This window comes from Carcharhinus amblyrhynchos, chromosome 7 (assembly GCF_965287045.1).
Source record: "Carcharhinus amblyrhynchos chromosome 7, sCarAmb.v2.hapA, whole genome shotgun sequence".
NCBI lineage: Eukaryota > Metazoa > Chordata > Chondrichthyes > Carcharhiniformes > Carcharhinidae > Carcharhinus > Carcharhinus amblyrhynchos.
In genome coordinates this window covers 85,895,641-85,914,437 of record NC_137330.1, presented here as the reverse complement: position 1 = coordinate 85,914,437, position 18,797 = coordinate 85,895,641, and the positions used below count along the sequence as shown (strand labels likewise).

Sequence of the window (18,797 nt, the reverse complement as noted above, 5' to 3'; positions counted from 1 at the left end):
TGCAAACCATACTGTTCTTTTAGGATCGAGTCCAACCAAACCATCTTTACTTCATACAGACTTTCATTTGGACAACAAATTAGCACTTGGATGCCTGCCACTCACGAAGTTAGATGCATTCAGTAGTAGGGCTGCGGCTACATCTGAGAGTATTGCATACAATGAACTGAAGGCTAACTAATTATAAATAAAGAGGTTATTCATGGAAAACAGCTTGAAATTTATTTACAATTCCAAAAATTAAACCAGCAAAGCTGAGAATTAGTAACTGCAGATCCATGTCCGATTACAAAGTAGGTCTCAGACCCATTACTTCCCTTGACAATTGTGTTCTTTACACTGTAGTTAGTCATTTTTGCCAAATAGTAATGGTATGTGCTCTGCTTGACGGCAAATCCTTGGCTCACTGTCTGCTAACACTTCATCCTGAGCCATTTTCTTGGCTTCTTTTGTGAGGTTTTGCCACTGCCTTCCACTCAGGGGTGAGGTGAGGAGGCCGGAATCCCAAGTCTACCTCAGCTGGAACGGGAATCATAGAATCCCTATAGTGCAGAAGTAATAATCCCATTGAATCTACACCGACTCCAACAGTGCATCTCACCTAGGCCCACCCCCCAACCCATTCCCTTAACCTCACACATTTACCCTGCCAATCCCCCTAGCCTAAACCTTCAGGCACTAAGCAGCAATTTACCATGGCCAATCCACCATCTTTGGAGTGTGGGAGGAAACCCACACAGACACGAGGAGACTGTACAAACTCCATTCAGACACAGTCACCCAAGGCCGGAATTGAACCCGGGTTGCTGGAGCTGAGAGACAGCAGTGCTAACCACTGCGCCACCATGCTACCCAAATTGAGCCCAGATTTTGGTGCTATTTTGAACCACATGCGAATCATCTAGCCAATTTCTGATAAAAAAAATACAAAATAAAAGGTGGTAAAACATAGAAACTTTAAGCCTGCTCTGCAATTCATTTTGATCATAGAATTCAATATCCTGATTTCCCCCCCTTCCCCTAAATTCCTTGACTCCTTTAGCCTCAAGAGCTACATCTAATTTCAACACTTTGACCTCAACTACATTTTGTGGTAGTGAACTCCACACATTCACCACCCTCTGATGAAGAAATTTCTCCTCACTTCAGTTCTAAAAGGTTTACTCCTTGTCCTCAAACTATGACCCTTAATTCTGGACTCCTCCACCATTGGGAACATTCTTTTTGAATCTAACCCTGCTAGAATTTTATAAGTATTTATGAGATTTCCCCCCCCAACCCCCCACCACACTCGCTCTTCTAAATCCGAGTGAATATAATCCTAACCAATTTAATCTCTCCTCATATGACAGACCTGCCATTCCAGGAATCAGCCAGGTAAACCTATGCTGTAATCCTTCTATAGCAATGACATCCTTCTTCAGACAAGGACACCAAACCTGCACTCAATACTCCAGGTGTGGCCTCATCAACATCCTATACAATTCAGCAAAACATCCTTATACTTAAATCTTCCAGCCATGAAGGCTACACGCCATTTGTCTGCTGTACCTGTGTGTTTACTTTCAATGACTGATGTACAAGGACATCAAAGTCTCACTACCGCTCTCAATTTGCACCTGTTCAAGTAACAATCTGTCTATTATTGCGACCAAAGTGGATAATCTCACATATCCACATTATACTGCATCTGCCATGCAAATGCCCACACACTCAGCCTGTCCCAATTACACTGAAGCAAATGCCCACACACTCAGCCTGTCCCAATTACACTGAAGCAAATGCCCACACATTCAGCCTGTCCCAATTATACTGAAGCATCGCTGCATCCTCCTCACAGGTTTATCCTCCCACCCAACTTTGTATCATCTGCAAATTTGAACATGATACATTCCCTCTTCCAAATCACAAATGTAATAATAAAGATGTGAACTAGAGACTATTTTTTACTGTATGCAACTAAAACCAGTGTGATCCCATTGACCACTACAGGCAGACTAAACAAAAAGGTCATAATACTAGACACGCCTTCAACAAAGGCTTAAATGAATTACTGAGCATATCTGAATTTAGCCCACACTTTTACAAAACTAATGAGTTAATAACAGCATACTCAACTAAAGGTACATTGCAAAACTACAAACAAATTGATGCTAGTAAAGATTTGGGAATTATTTGCTGCCAATTAATTCTTGTTAGAGCTTGTAGCTATCTGTTAATCGCCCAAGTCAAAATTATAATGACAGCAGATTTTTCAGCACTCACCATCATTACTGTGCAAAAACAAACTACAACGTCTAGTGTCCACTATGCACAATTAAACATGAAGGTCTGAAAGTTGCTGTCAGTGATTCCCTGTTGCCCCACAGAGATTGCAACTGCAGTCTTTGCAGATGCAATCAACAATTCGATATAAACTTCATCCTTCTATGCACAGTTCTCACTGCAAAAACTACTGAGAAAAATATTAAGCCCCGTTGAACGAGGTGAGATTGAGTTTTTAAGTGGTGTGTGAAATCAGAATGACCACCAAACAGCCCCAGATCTGAAAATCTAATTTTGTAATCTGGAAGGTCATTTCCTTGGTGGTCAAAACTCTTATTGTTTTAAGAATCCGTGACATTTTTAACTTTGTTTATATTTCAGCTGTAATCCCATGCACATATCCAATATTTATTTGGCTCTATAAAATGAGTAAAAAAAGTAAAGGATAATCAGTGCTTTTTTTTACTTCTGGGTGATTCAGTTTCCAAATAACATCTAATAGAAAAGAAGGTATCACGTAATTTGCCAGTTCCTTATTCTTAAAATATCCTACCATTTTCTGGCAATGCTACAGAGGAAGTCAAAGTTCAAAGGGTTGTGGGCATAGGAAGCAAAAGAACTGAATGTGACCTTCCCGGCAATTGCCCATTTACCATAATACGTCATTCTCAGATGTAACTGTACTGATGGTTATGTTATGGTCCTGATCAATTTTGTGCCCATCAGGCTAAATTTAATGGTAGCAGCAGTGGCCCTATCCACTACACGGGTAAAGTTGCTTTGGTCCCAGATGATCATAGACTGCTCTCTGCTTTGAAGGGGAGAGTTAACTGATGGCGATTTAACCTAAGGATCACCATTCCTCAGGTGAGGGGCAAGTTGAGAAGGTGAATGACCTCAGCCCTATCCACTAGACAGAAAGTTAGTAACTACCCATCCATAATTTCTGGGAGCACCACTGGAATTAACTAGCTGCTTGCCATCAAGATTCGCAAGCATGTGAAGATTAGGGCTGGTCGCTCTTCACTCCAGGTTGCGCCACCAGGAGTGGCTGCAGCAGGCCAGACAGCAGTGTTGGAAGCCTGGAGTAAAATTAATTGGATAGGTTTGTGTGAGCCAGTCAGGCAGCCCTAGCGAAGGTGGAGGGGAGCAAATAATTGGTGCGGAGGGTTCTTTCAGTGCAATAAGGTCTCTGAGTGGACAAATGTATCAACGGATCAGGTTCTCACAAGCACTTTATTCTGCTGCAGGAAAAATGCAATAACTGTGATCATGCTTTTGGCTTTTGCCATGTTTTCTTTTAACAGTCTAAGCTGTGAAGCATTCAAAAAACACAAGAGGAAAGCCAGAAGTTTCAAAAAGAACGCAGATTCCCAATATGATATCTAGCCAAGAATTGTAAGACTGTTGTTTAGAGAAGGTACTATGAGATTTCATGAGAAGGATTGGGAAAGCAAGCAACAAAATAGGTGATGAAATTCTAGCTAACAACTTTCAAAGATCTGGATTGGGTGATGATTAAAAAATAGGAAGCATAAGGTTCTGTAACCTGGGTTTAATAACACAAAAATAAAAGTGCTTAGTGATTTATTTTGATCAGAAGGATCCACGTCATTTGTTGGCCATCTTCATATCAAATGCTGTCATCTGCTGAAAATGAACACAATTTAAATACAAAGGATTCATTCAACTAACTAATGCTATATGTAAACAGAACAAAATTATTGGACTGGGAGTGGGGAACACCTAACAAATTCTTTACATGTTTCCCTAAGTGGGAGGCAACTTTAGTTCCACAAGCACAAACAGAAGAAATCAGAAAAACAACTCAAAATGCACGTCAGTTCTGTCTGCATTTGAAAATGAAAGATGGGAAACTGGCTCAACTATGACCTAAATGTACCGTTCAAATACAACTGTCTGCCTCCTTCAGGATCTGACTTACTAAAAAAATTATTTCTGGGGATGCACATATACGTTAAACATTTATGTTAAAATATGTTTAACCTGCACTTAATGCTATCTCTACTCACACTGTCTGCACCTTTAAGACTTGATTAGCTATAAAGACTCACATTCTAATTAGAATTCTGTAAACTGAGTGTGTGCCTTTATATGCCCTGTTTGTGATCAGAACATCCCACTTACCTGATGAAGGAGCAGCGCTCCGAAAGCTAGTGGCATTTGCTACCAAATAAATCTGTTGGACTTTAACCTGGTGTTGTGAGACTTCTTAAGTGGAGTGTCAGTGACTGGAGTTTGGGTTGGGGCAACCAGAGGGAGAGCACTGCATGAGAAGGGATGATCAGCAATTAGGGTTTGGGGAATTGGGAAAGGTGAAGAGAAAGGCACCTTTAGTGTTAGATATTGTTGATGCACTCGCTTGACCGAAGGGGCTTTTCCTGCACTGTATGTATGACTCTATGGAGAAAGGAAAATTGCTATTAGCACAGCGGGGGCCAAAGACTTCCTCGAGGGCTGAAGTGAGCATGTGCGTGTGAGCAAATTAATGCATTTTTTTAAGCTAAACCCAAACATTCGTGCTCAGGTTATCTTTCATTCAATGTATAAAGAACTGAATAGGCCACAGGAATCCTGCACATGGCATAACTAAATTATCAAAACATACCTCACCTACACCCTTCTCCTTCGGAATTAATAGAAATGGGGGAGTTCTTCATTTTTGTGATGTAATTAATAAAGGAATGTCATTGAACAAGCTCCTCAAACACATGAATGTTTTCCTTTGGCTTTACAAAAGCTTGTCTGTACAGGTTTACAAACGTACAATAAGATTCTTTTCTCTTTTAAATTCGAAGGAGTGGATTTAATGCAGTGCTAATGGATAGGACCCAAGTACTCTACTATTCCACCTGATTAATCACAGTCTACAGTTGTGTTACATAACATTAATTTGAAATCATTATCTGATTAAATTTCATTTCTACAGCAACAGAACTTGGATTTAATATAGCACCATTAATGTAATGAAACATCTCAAAGCACTTCACAGGAGCACTATTAAAAAAGGTCGAGTCACAAAGCAATATTAGGGCAGGTTCCAAAAGCTTGGTCAAAGAGCGAGAGAGAGTTAGGTTTAAAGGGGTGCCTTCAAGGAGGAATTTCAGACCTAAATAACAGAAGGCACAGCCACCAATGGAGTAATTGAAATTTAATGCAGAGAAGCATGAACGTACATATTTTGGTAGGAAGAACAAGGAGATGCAATACCAAAAAAGATACAATTCTAAGGGATTGCAGGGGCAGAGGGCCACTGCAGGTGGCTGGACTGGTTGCGGAAGTGGTTAATAAAACAGACGGGATCCTGGACTTTACAAATAGAGGGACAGATACAGAAACAAGCCTTCATTAGATCTGCATTTCCAATAAACTATTGAGGGGGTGTTTGAAATAAAACAGGAAATTGAGCTTCCTGGAGAAAACATCGTGAACAAATGAGACTCGATTTGGATCCAGAGTCCAGGGATATTAATATCGTGGAATAGAATAGCATCATCTTGACTATTAAATGTCATTCTAATGAGGAAAATACCAACATTCAAACTTAGTTAATTTTCACGACATTAAAAAAATCTGCTACTCAAAACTGTCCATCATGACGTAATTGCTTGCCAAAACCAAGAACATGTTTCTATTTTAAACCAAGGTTACGTGATAGATTGAAAACTCTATGAAAAGCTGATGGTAAAAATTTAAGGGTGAGTTTTAACCCTTTCTGTCCAGGTTGCCAGTGACAGGGCTGGGAGTTTGGGCTATTAAAATACAGTTTACCCTTACTCACTGCAACATTAACCCATGGCATAAGACAGCAGCTATGGCAACTTCCCAACAGGTCAGATTTGCTGAATAATAAAAGGTGGTTCAACAAGACAAACTTCTTTACTTTTTAAGAAAAAGGTTTGCTAGTTGGCTTAAGGCATCAGGAGTGCTCTTCCAGGAACCACAAGGAAACCTTGAGCCTCTTTTTGCTTGAGACAGCTCCTTCTCCCATGACCGTAATCATTTGCTGACCCACTCTCAATGAATCCAATTTAGTTCAAGGCACAATTTCCGTAGCTCCAAGGCTATTTAGTCTCCTGTCACCATAAATTCCACTTGCAGCCAATCACTAGGTAGGCAATGATACTCAGCAAACGAAATGCGCCACACTGTTAAGTTGGCACATGAAGTGCTATCACAGGATTGGGATACTAAAATGTAAAGAAACTTGTCTTGTTGAGCCACCTCCTATCCTGCAGCCAGTTTGACCTGCTGGGCAGTTGCCACTGCTTCTGTCTTATGCCATGGATTAATATTGCAGAGGGATACTAAAAGTGCATGATCAACTATGATCATAGTGAATGGTGGTGTAGGCTCAGAGGGCCAAATGGCCTACTCCTGCAGCTATTTACTATGTTTCTAAATAGTAGCTTCTTTACCAATGACAAATATTGAACAAATGTTAACCTATATACACAATGTAACAAAAGCATTAAATTAAGTTCAAGACTACTACAGGGTAGCACCAGTTTGCATTTTGCACTTCTAATGGTTATTGATTTGTTTTCTTGGTTGGAAAGAGAATGGACTATGCAGGTAATATTCAACCCCTGGTTGCCAGGAAACAATGTGGACCTGATACATAATCAATTCAATAGCTGCAGTGCCTGTGATTTTCTGACATACATTTCACTGTGTGCCAGGATCCACTACTAGCATAAGGCCTCAGTTGGATCTATATCAACATTGGCAGCACTAGTCAGTTTACTCCCCCAAGCAGCAAGCAGCCATTGGACAATTCAAAGGATCACAGCTTTAGTCTCTATTTTTACTGGAACTCAAGATTTTCTCTGTTTCATTAGAATATAACAATTGCTGCAATACATGATAGCTTGCCACGTTATTGTTTGAGATGATCAAACCGTGATACAGAATACTGAGAGGCCCAGATAGAATAGACCTGGAGAGGACTTTTCCACTAGTCGGAGAGACTGGATCTTGAGCTTAAATAGTGAAGAGACGCTCCTTTAAAATTGAGATGAGGAGGAACTTCTTCAGCCAGAGGGTGGTGAATCTGTTATATGCATTGCTACAGAAGGCTGTAGAGGCCAAGTCATTGAGTGTCTTTAAGACAGAGATAAATATGTTCTTGATCAATAGTTACAGGGAGAAGGCAGGAAAATGGAGATGAGAATGGTGGAGGCGAACTCGCTGGGGTCTTTTAAAAGACTTCTGGATGAGTATATGGGGTTTAATGAGATTGAGGGTTATAGATAGGTCTGTAGGTTGGTAGGTGATGATGTGATCGGCGCAACTTGTGGGCCGAAGGGCCTGTTTGTGCTGTAGTGTTCTATGTTCTAATCATAGCAGCCATGATTGAATGGCAGAGTAGATTCAATGGGCCGAATGGCCAAATTCAACTCCAATATCTTATGATCTTATGTGATGAAGCATTATTCTTCTTCTGTGAAGCATCTTTTCAGACAACCTGTGCTCATAGTCACTCTGATCAGAAAGATAAAGTACATTGGACACAAACGGTGAAAATGAATCTCTGAATTTACAGTCCTCTACCTCTTCCTATGATGCTTCTGGTGTTAGTAAAGCACCAAAATAGATCACTTAAACAAGTTACAAGCCAATTTTAGGTCACTTGTAGTTTTGGGTGCCATATTCCACCCCCTCACCCAATTGAAGTCAGTTGACAGCCTATCCACTCAAAAGCCTGCAGCCATTTTACACAGGAGCCTTAATTGTGTGAGGGTGAGGCTTCTGTCCCCATCTGGGAGAAAGTCCAACTCAGGAAGCTGCCAGCCAATCTGGTTGGAGGCAGCTCTGTACTTCCAGTGGTGCCAGGTTGCAGTTGTGGCCACTGTTTTACAGCTCTCACCAACTTATACAGATGCACCATAGAATGCATTCTTTCAGCTTGGTATGGCTCCTGCTCTTCCCAAGACCACAAAAAGCTACAAGTCACCTGATGAAGGGGCAGTGCTCCAAAGGCTTGTGGCTTGTGCCACCAAATAAACCTGTTGGACTTTAACCTGGTGTTGTGCAACTGTGGCGTACAGTCAGAAGAGAGTTGCCCCCAAAATCCTCAACATCTACCTCCAGACTTGAAGCTTCCCGGGATTAGGCCAAAAATGGGTAAGGAAACTTCCTGCTCATTAGTAACTACCATTCCTCACCCATATCCCTGCCTGAGCTGATGAATCAGTACTCCACCATGTTGAACACCACTCGGAGAAAGCACGGAGGGTGGCTAAGTATTCTAGGTGGGAGGCCTCAATGTCCATCACCAAACATGGCTTGGTAGCACCAGTATGACCCAGCTGGCTAGAGTCCTAAAGAGCTAGCTGCTAGCGGTAAGTGGTGAGAGAGCCAATAAGAGGGCAAAACTTTAACCCTCTCGTCACTAATCTACCTACCACAAATTCATCTGCCAATAACAGTATTGGTCAGGGTGACCGTTGCACAATCCTTGTGGAGACGAAGTGTTGTCTTTATAATGAGGACACCCTCCATCATATTGTATGGCACTACCACATGGCAAGTGGGATAGATTTTGCAAAGATCTCCAAAATGGGCAACCATGAAGTGCTTTATTCAATCACAAACTACAAACTCATGGTCTGGCATGTTCCCCGCTCTACCATTATCATCAAGCCAGGGGATCAACCCTGGTTCAATGAAGAGTGCAGGAGGGCATGCCAGGAGCCGCACCAGGCAGACCTAAAAATGAGGTATCAAACGGCTGAAGGACTACTTGTATGCCAAACAGTGGAAGCAGCACACAGAGTAAAGGATAATTGGTCCTCCCAAGAAAGTTAAGCGCCTTCTTTCCTTTCACCAGCCTTCGGCTTTCATTCAGGGAACCTTTAAATGTATCTGCATTACTTGGACAAACACACAAGCTTTATCTATTGTGTACTGAAGGATTGAATCATCAAATCACATATTTAGATCAGATTTATTTCTTTAAAGTCAGTAATGACAAGACTTGCATAGACTGTGAAGAGACAGTATCATGATAATGGGGGAAAACCCTGAGTTACGTGTGAATTTACTGAACTTTTAATAAATTGCTAGTGGGTGACACCTTATTGAGACAGGGATACATCAAAAACACAAAAACCATACAGAAACTAACTGTCACCTCCCGTGAAGATAATGGGAGCTGATTATCATCTCAGAAAGAATGATACCCTGCGAACAAGGTCCCTGTGCAGTTTGTTGATTTTCATCTTTCAGGCATATACAAAAAAAACAATAAAAGCAAGCTGCAAAACTTAGCCAGTTGCAATTGGTGCTGGGTGTGTCAGAGTACGAGATGAGATACAAGAGGAAAGGCAGCAGCAGACCCCCTGCAAAAAGATGCTTTGCAGGGAACTCTGTCTGATTGGTAAAGCAAGCCAAATCAGCAAAGCCAGAGCTGAAAAGGAAGCACGGCTGCTTCTTAGCTAAACCACAGAACACTGGAATTCAAAACCAGCTCTTCATCTGCTGAAATCAGCACTACTGGAATTACAAATCACAATGGCCACAATGTTCCACCATTTACTCCTCACAGACGAGTCAAAGATTAATTTGTGTGCTTTTAAAAAAAAACCTTACTTTTGGATTCAATTCTCATTTCTAATTTTTGTGAATATATGCACAAGTGCTTCATTATTTTTCTCGCATTTAGTAGCTGATAAACTCAACATTATTTTTAACTCAAGAGAACCTGGTTAAATTGGCTCCTTTTAAAGCATAAAAATATACCAGAACTGGGAAAATGTATCTGCAAGGCAAGGGATTCCATCTAAAATTAATCTTGTTGTGATCAACCTAAGGAGTTAAATAAAGGGAGCCAGTTAATCCCTCCTCACCCAGGGAAAACAATTTGGGGACATCCCTTCTAGAATTTAACAAATTGCAGAGTTTTGCCTGTTCTGACAACAGCAACCAAGAATTTTACAACTATCATGTTCAGTAAAAGCATGTCATATTCCTAACTTCTGGATGTTTCTGGGACTGTCTTTTTGCTTAGAGTCACCATTAAAAACTGTTAATTCGGCTGCCAAGGGGTCAGGTGACCTTTGCTTTTCAACACAGTCAAACTTCTGCAAAGTTCCAAATGTAATAATCATGGATGGGGACTTCCCTCTGGATAAACTAAGACGCATATCAGCTCTGAAATTTATGACTGCCATTGTTCAAACTCAAAACAGAAGTCAATGGCCCCCTAAACTCTGCGCCCCCTGGGTTTACAACTTTTTAAAAAAGCTGACAAGAACCAGTTATCAACAAGTATGAAAGACCATCACCTATCTGCGATTGTGTAGTGCTGGTTTGAACTTCCAAAACAATTCTGCTTGAACGATTGTCAGCAACAGTTATGTGATCAAAACTGGCTCGTGATAACGAACTTTATCTCAAGATTCAGAGAAATGAGGGTGGACTGCAGAAGAACACCAATGTGACAACAGCTACAGAGAAAAGGCTGTGCCATCTTTGGCTTTCAAGAACCATCAGTCATTAGTCACAGGAACCGACTTTGAAACTGAAACAGGTTAAATACTTTGGTTGCTTGACGACATACAATGAGTTTCAAAGATCACCTGATAAATAACCTCCTAGATATTCAACTACAAGAAACTTCACACCCTGCAGTGAACTTTTGGCTTTATAAGAAACTTACTTCAACTTTATTTCATTGATATTGTTCAACAAACCACAAACCTGTGGAAAGAGTGTGTGTGCGCATGTTTGTGTATACATATGGGAGAGAGAAACTATGAGTGGCTGTGTGTTAACTTAGGGTTAAAATGAATAAGATAAATAACCTTCTTTATGTTAAATTCACAAAAGCTTGATTCTGCATTATTTAATTGCAATACACATTCCAAGTGTAAGAAGTGACATACGAAACATACTGATTATGGGCATTAAGAAAGCATATCCACTCAGTACTTGACAGAATTATAAATCTGCATTTTAAAAATGATTATGTAAGCTAATTAATATATTAGAATCAACACTAAAGTAATGTCTTACCGATTTAACGCAAAGGCATAATGAAATTTGATGTGAAGATTGTCCACTAGATCACAGGTTGGGAGTTTTTCCAAAGTTTCCACCAATGTTACTATGGCATTGTAATCCTTGACAAAAGAAATGCAGGATTATAAAATAAACATAAAACTTAATGTTGAAAATTCTTGTGAATTAGCAGCCGGCAGCTTGGTGCACCGGTTCATGGGTGAACTAATTATAACTCTATAAAAGGTACATTTCTGTACCCTCAGTCATACCTCTACAAGAGGTGCAAAATGAAGACAGTTTTCTACCCTATCCCACTCCTCTACTTGTTTCCCCCTTTTGCACTGCACCAGCTGACAACTGTTTACCCTGTCAAAAAGTAGTTACTGTCTTGGAGCAAGAGTTCATTTTGAAAGAGATGTTTGGATTCTATAAAAAAGGAAAAGTAACTAAGAGGGCAAAACTAGAGGATTAATCATGGGAAACAAGGAAATGACTGAAGCACAGGTAATTTGCATCAGTATTCAATGGAGAAAACACAAAAAACATAACGAGAATACTTGAAACTCCAAAGGCATGACAGACATTTTTATTGAAATGTAAATGTTTCTGCAGGAGCTCAATAGGGTAGATGCTGAGAGATTGTTTCCGCTCGTCAGGGAGTCTGAAACACTGGCGTATTGTCTCAGGATAAGTGACCAATTATTCAGGACTGGGATGAGGAGAAGTTACTTTTTGATTTGATTTATTATTGTCACATGTATTGGGATACAGGAAAAGTATTGTTTCTTGTGTGCTGTACAGACTAAGCATACCGTTCATAGAGAAGGAAAGGAGAGGGTGCAGAATGTAGTGTTGGAGTCATAGAATGGGTTTAGAGAAAAATCAACTTAGGTCCATTCAAAAGTCTGATGGCAGCAAGAAAACAGCTGTTCTTGAGTCGGTTAGTACTTTGCTCAGAGTTGTGAATCTTTGGGATTCTTTACGGCGTAACTTTGTGGTGTACCTATGATAAATACATTTATGGCTGCAACAGATTGATTTTTGGTCTCAGAGAATCAAGGGGTGTGAGGAACAGGTAGGAAAATGGCTTTGAAATGTAGGATCAGCCTTGATAGTTTTAAAATGAGCCATATGGTCTATCCTTGCTCCAGCCCTTGTGTTCCTGTATTCCCAGTGGCAATATTTTTTACGTAACAAACCCAAACAGACCATGCATCTGTTGCAGTGTTTAAATTGTAATCTATATTGTTCACTATCTAGAATAAATAAAGCTATATGGTTGATTTAGAATAAAAGCTGCTCTGAACAATTGCTGTTGTAACTTCTCACTCATTTCTCTATACAATTCTGTTAAGATGTTGGGGAGGTATATGGAAGTTGCATCCATATTTCTATCCTGGACAGTAACCTGCATTTTAAATCTCTCAAGTCCCAGCTGTACCTGTTTTCATTTCTATCACACCGATAATGCCATGCTACCAGAACTATTTGAAGATTTGTGATGTTTCTTAGACTTATTTTATTATGTTTTGTCCTATTGTCTCATGTTAAAATCGCTCCAGCCATTTCATCAATGCTAATCACTTGAGCATTTTACAGGTCCCTCTAATTCCACATTTTTGTTCTTTTGCAATACAGTTTATCTGAAATTGTTTTTACCATTTCTATTGAAGTATCCACACCTGTAACGTTAACTTTGTTTGATTTGGGGTCATAATGGCATCTTCTCAACTTTGGACGCATCTAGGAGATTCCTACAAAATGGCCAACGTTGCGGTCAGCATTAGCCAGTGCCAAGCACGTGGCAAATTCAGCACCAGGATTCACCTAACATGCATTGAACTCTACAGTGAAAATTTCCAGTTTGGAAATTTCAACTGGCAACCCTCAGGTAGGTGTGGGGGTGGAAGGCAGGCTGGCAATGGCCCACAGTAGTGCTGTGGAGGAAGGTAGGCCACCTGCTCTGCTAGGTTTCTTATTCAATGGTGTGATTTAAAAAGCAACTCCCCTGGAGGCGCCTTGTTGTGTCTTTCAGAATGGGTGTTCAATTCTCTGATGAGCTGGAAAATCTGAGCAGGAAGTACATAAATGATCACGCTGCTTAGTTTTAGCCAAGTTTGGCATTTGGGTCCAGATTCAGGCTTTGGACAGGTGTTGTAGGCAGTTGCAAGTCTCTAGCTCCATGTTGGGCTAGGAGAGAGAATGCCAGAGCAGTTTATCACTGCCCGAAATAGTTCCCACTCAAACTAATGTTGCACCCAGATAATGAGAATGAAATGTACCAGTTTCTACCCCTTTGAAAGTTTTATTAAATTTTCTTTTAAGAAACAGAATATGTAATCCAAATTTTGAGGCAAAAATCTGATCTATATACACACAGGATGTTCATATAAAATTCTCTCTGTGTGTACCCAAACAGGCACCAAGTGGGGGATTTTCAATAACTTCATTGCCATGTTAATGTAAGCCTACTTGTGACACTAATAAATAAAATTTAAACTGTAAAGCACACAGCACAAATATGTCTGATTATATACACACAAAAATAACAGGGAAACGTTAGCCACATAACACATACCTGAATATCACGATAAGAAAGAAGCAAATTAATGACAATATCGGCAGAGAGAACTTCAACATTGTCCAGGCGTTTTTTTATTCTTCCGAGTTCCGTGGCCAATTCTTTACCACTGTAAAGTTCACGAGCTTTCCTGATGTCACTCAGAATAGTTTCCCGAAAATACTGACTGCGAAGCACAAAACGGACACCAACATACTCCCATTTTAGAAATAAAGAATCATTTAAAAATGCTACGCGGTATGAAGAGCAAGTTTGGAACTTAGAGAATTCAATCTAAACATTTAAACACCTTTCTTATCCAATATCTTAGATGTAAATTTTCTTGGTTAGGGAGGGTTATTTGAAACCATTCTGTGTTCTGCTGTAACCAAAATGAAAACAACTCACCCCCTTTACTCACGAATAATACAGAATTAACATAAAAAGGAGCAGTCATAGCTGGCTTACTGTTATTTTCTGAAATTATGACACAGAGTAGCTTAAGGCATTTAAAATGTAAAAGCATTTTTTATAAAAGCCCGTGGAAAAGGATTCAGAGTAAGGGATGAGAGCTCATGGCATCATTAAATGACAGGACAAAATAACATTAAACGTTAGCACAAAGTAGCCAACTCTAAACTGGAGTTGGCTAGTTAAATCCCAATAGGTATCTAATGGCACAACCCATTCAACTTGGCTAAAAACAACTTTGTCCTGCTTATCGCACTACTCCCACCTGTGATGAAACTGTGTTATTAATAAAATTTATTCTTGAGGGGGACTGTTTTAGGATTCAATGTTTTTCTACTGGCAGTTTGTTTGGGAGGGAGTGCAGCAGATGCTGAGAAAGCAGGATAACTCATTTTAGATAGGAATGAGTTACTTTGTAGAGTTAATGCACTTTTGTTTACCCATGTACTCCTAGGATATCAGGCTAGGTTGGCAGTCATGTGATATTGGTTGATGGGAGGAGCTAGGCTTGTAGCAGAAAAGAACTTTCATTTTCATTTAAAAATATTGTTGGTGACTGGAGCTGGTTAAAAAAAAGAGGCTCTCTCTCTCTCTCTGAAAGCTCCAAGACTGTTACCCAAGTCAGAACAAGTATATATGTGTTTTGCTAACTATATTTAAAGTGGGTTTTAAGTCTAAGAAAAATATTGCTTAATTAAAACTGAAATAAAGTTAGAGATTAAGAGTTGTTTCTTTTCATGTTTAAAGATTGTTCAGTGATTAAGAGTTAAAATGTTTCATTTTGTTTGAGTTACACTTAACTATGATATGAATAAAGCTTGTTTGATAAAAGATCCCTAGTTTGTCAGTAGAGTTACCCCTGGAGGTGAGGCATCCTTTCCTCACACTTGTGTAAAAATTGAAAAAATATTGGGGTCTAGTCTGGCCTCATACCATACTCCCATCTTGTCTCGGTTGCAAATAAATTGAAATTCTTCTGTTTCTCCCACTATCTGCTTTTTTTTGCCTATTTTCCTGAAGATGTTAACTCATATGTTAACTGCAGCAGGCGACGGTGCAGAGGGACCTCGGGGTCCTTGTGCATGAGTCGCAAAAACCCAGCTTGCAGGTGCAGCAGGTGGTCAGGAAGGCGAATGGGATGCTGGCCTTCATAGCGAGGGGGATTGAATGTAAAAGTAGGGAGGTCTTGCTGCAGCTGTATAGGGCATTGGTGAGGCCGCAGCTGGAGTACTGTGTGCAGTTTTGGGCACCGTACTTACGCAAGGATATTTTGGCCTTGGAGGGAGTGCAGAGGAGGTTTACTAGGCTGATGCCGGAGTTGAGGGGGTTGAGCTATGAGGAGAGGCTGAATAAATTAGGCTTGTACTCGTTAGAGTTTAGAAGAATGAGGGGAGATCTCATTGAGACGTATAAGATGATGAATGGGATGGATAGGATAGAGGTGGAGAGACTCTTCCCGCTCAGAAAGGATAGTAGGACTAGGGGGCACAGCCTCAAGATAAAGGGGGGGGCGGTTTAGAACGGAGTTGAGGAGGAACTTCTTCACTCAAAGGGTGGTGAATCTCTGGAATTCTCTGCCCGTTGAAGTGGTGGAGGCTACCTCGCTAAATATTTTTAAGACGCGGGTTGATGGGTTTTTGATAAGAGAGAGGATTAAGGGTTATGGGGAGAGGGCGGGAATGTGGAACTGAGCCACGACAGATCAGCCATGATCTTACTGAATGGCGGGGCAGGCTCGAAGGGCTAGATGGCCTACTCCTGCTTCTATTTCTTATATTGGGCTTAAGTTACCAGTCCTTACTCAGTTTCTGACACATGATACAAGTGGTTATTTTGCCATGCAAGTTTAGAGAAGCAATGACAACTGGTTATTCAGACAAGTGAGCCATCACAGTTCAGTCCAATCCTGAGCTCATCTAATGTCTACACATAATCCCACAGGGACGACTGAAGAACTGTCAGGAGTTTGAAATCTGATAAATCAAATAAAGGTGACAAGACCAGCTGTAGTGACATCATCACTACCCCAGCTAAGATCAGCAAACTGTTAGAGAGAATCACTGGTGTGGTTGTAGCGTCACTGGACTGGGAATCCAGAGACCCAGGCTAATGCTCTGGGAACATGGTGGATTTCAAATCCCACCATGGCATAAAATCTGGAATGAAAAGCTGGTCACAGAAAAGACCATGAAACTAATCATTGATTGGTGCGAATCCATCTGGTTCACTAACATACTTTAGGGGTGGAAATCTGCCAGTCTTGTGTGGTCTGGCCTACATGTGACTCAATATCCATAGCAGAGAAAGCCATTCAGTTCAAGGGCATTTAAGAGTTAGGCAACAAATGTAGGCCTTGCCACCCACATCGCAACAAAGAATTAAAAACAAAACTGAACAAACCCAATAAATTCCTGGTCTCCAAGCTGCATTCCCATGCTAAGGATTGAGCACTTGGAGTAGAATGTTCTGTTACTGTTAAACGTAGTCATGATGCCGGCATTGGACTGGGGTAAACACAGTAAGAAGTCTCACAACATCAGGTTAGAGTCCAAACAGTTTATTTGATAGTAATCTCACAAGCTTTTGGAAATGGTGTTCCTTGGTTGGACACTAACCTGGTGTTGTGAGACTTCTTCCTGTTAAATGTACCAGTTTTGTTCATGTTGACTAATGGCTGGCCAATCAAAAATATTTAATCTGCTCAATAAACAATGTGTTACAGCAAATAAGATTTATTTCTGGATAATTGTTGAACAGGTTTATATTCAGAAATATCTTCCATAAGCTTGGGATTTCCCAAAGCACTTCATAAACACTGAAGCTCTTCCACCTACTGAACAATAGTCACAGACTTCAAAAGTAAATCACTGCTTTTGAGATATTTCATTGTGAACTGAGATATTATACTGCATATTCAGTGGTTACAAACGCAAATAAAAAAGGGGTATTCAAACAATAAGTTTGGAAGGAAGTGCTCGTGAAAGGCAATCACAATTTAATGCATTTTAAAGTTGTTCATATGGCATGGTATAGAGAAGGAAACATGCACATTTTTTTAAAAAATGGCTCAATAGTATCATCCTATGCCTAATATTAGAAATGAGATGAGTGTAACTAATTTTAGTAGAAACTGTGCAGATCCTGTATCATTCGCCTGCAGTGTACTCTGGATTCCAAAGGGAAGATAAGCAGCTAACCACAAGAGAAATCATGCTGGTTTTCTTTCCTAGAATCAGCAAGGCACTCCACCTCTGTTCAAAGCTGCACCTTGAGACTGGCACTGTGCCATTTAGGGGAAGCACAAGGAGGAACATCACACAGGAATTAGAATCAGATTTGCTTTCACTGTTGCATTTAATGCTTGCATATAAACATCAAATGCAACTTTTGCTTTATTTATATCTTGGTCTTTCAATCTAAAGATTGTAATTTGCACTGTGAAGCTAACTTCTCGTCTTAGTCCTGATGAACTCAAATTTACAATTTCAAGAACATGTACAATCCTAGCTATATTGGAACACAATTACTTGTAACAAATTTAACACGGGCTACGTTTTAACCACTTGGAAGATATTCAGACCTTGGGGAAACACATTTCTAAAGTTGTTAGATTTATAGGGTTTTATCAAGTTAGTGTTTTAATAATTGCTGAAATGTTTTGACCATTAAGACATTATGTCGCTTTATTGAAATCAATGTAGAAATTAAGTATATCTGTTTATTTGAGAAATGCAGATATTTATTTCTTATTAGCTGGATTTGCCTTAAATTATGTTTCTGAATAAGGAAGGTTGCAGCAGCAGAAATGTAGGCCTCAATTTAGACTCCAGACAGGTTTTTTGTGTGGGTGGGATGGCCAGAGGCTCAGAAACTCTAATTCAAGAAAACAGACCCCACTATTTTGATTCCTGAGTCTCACAGTCGGAATCTTAGAATCCATACAGTGTAGAAATAGACCATTCAGCCCATCAAGTCTGCATCTACCCTCTGAAGAACATCCCACCCAGGCACAAACCCCTGCCCCATTCCTGCAACCCAGCACATCTATTATAGCTAATCCACCTAACCTACACAATATAGGCAATTTAGCACGGCCTGTCCACATAACGTGCACATCTTTGGAATGTGGAAGGAAACTGGAGCACCCAGAGGAAACCCATGCAGACACAGGAAAATGTGCAAACTCCACACATACAATCACCCAAGGCCAGAATCGAACCAGTATCACTGCCACTGCAAGGCAGCAGTGCTAACCACTGTGCCACCATGTCATCTTTTGAAAGAGCAGAAAGCTCGGTAACTCGGTCATTAGTACGCCTGTGGCTAGGTGTTGGGTGATGCATGCTATGAAGATCTTGCAGAGGGGAGCTTGGGGTAAGAGAAATTCAAATTTCCTTATGGGGCTTAAGGAACTTCTTCTTCTGGTCCCACAACATATAAAATCTCTCTCCCGTGGTCTCTTTGCTTTCCAGTC

General features: G+C 40.3%; 1 protein-coding gene across 1 annotated transcript in view; it reads right to left on the bottom strand.

The window, feature by feature from the left end:
• The window catches only part of LOC145345099 (mitogen-activated protein kinase kinase kinase 5-like), a 139,750-nt gene that overhangs the window by 85,901 nt on the left and 35,052 nt on the right, over positions 1 to 18,797 (bottom strand). The window contains 2 exon segments of the mRNA XM_080192701.1: positions 11,305 to 11,411; positions 13,871 to 14,039. Coding sequence (XP_080048827.1) covers positions 11,305 to 11,411; positions 13,871 to 14,039 — 276 coding nt within the window.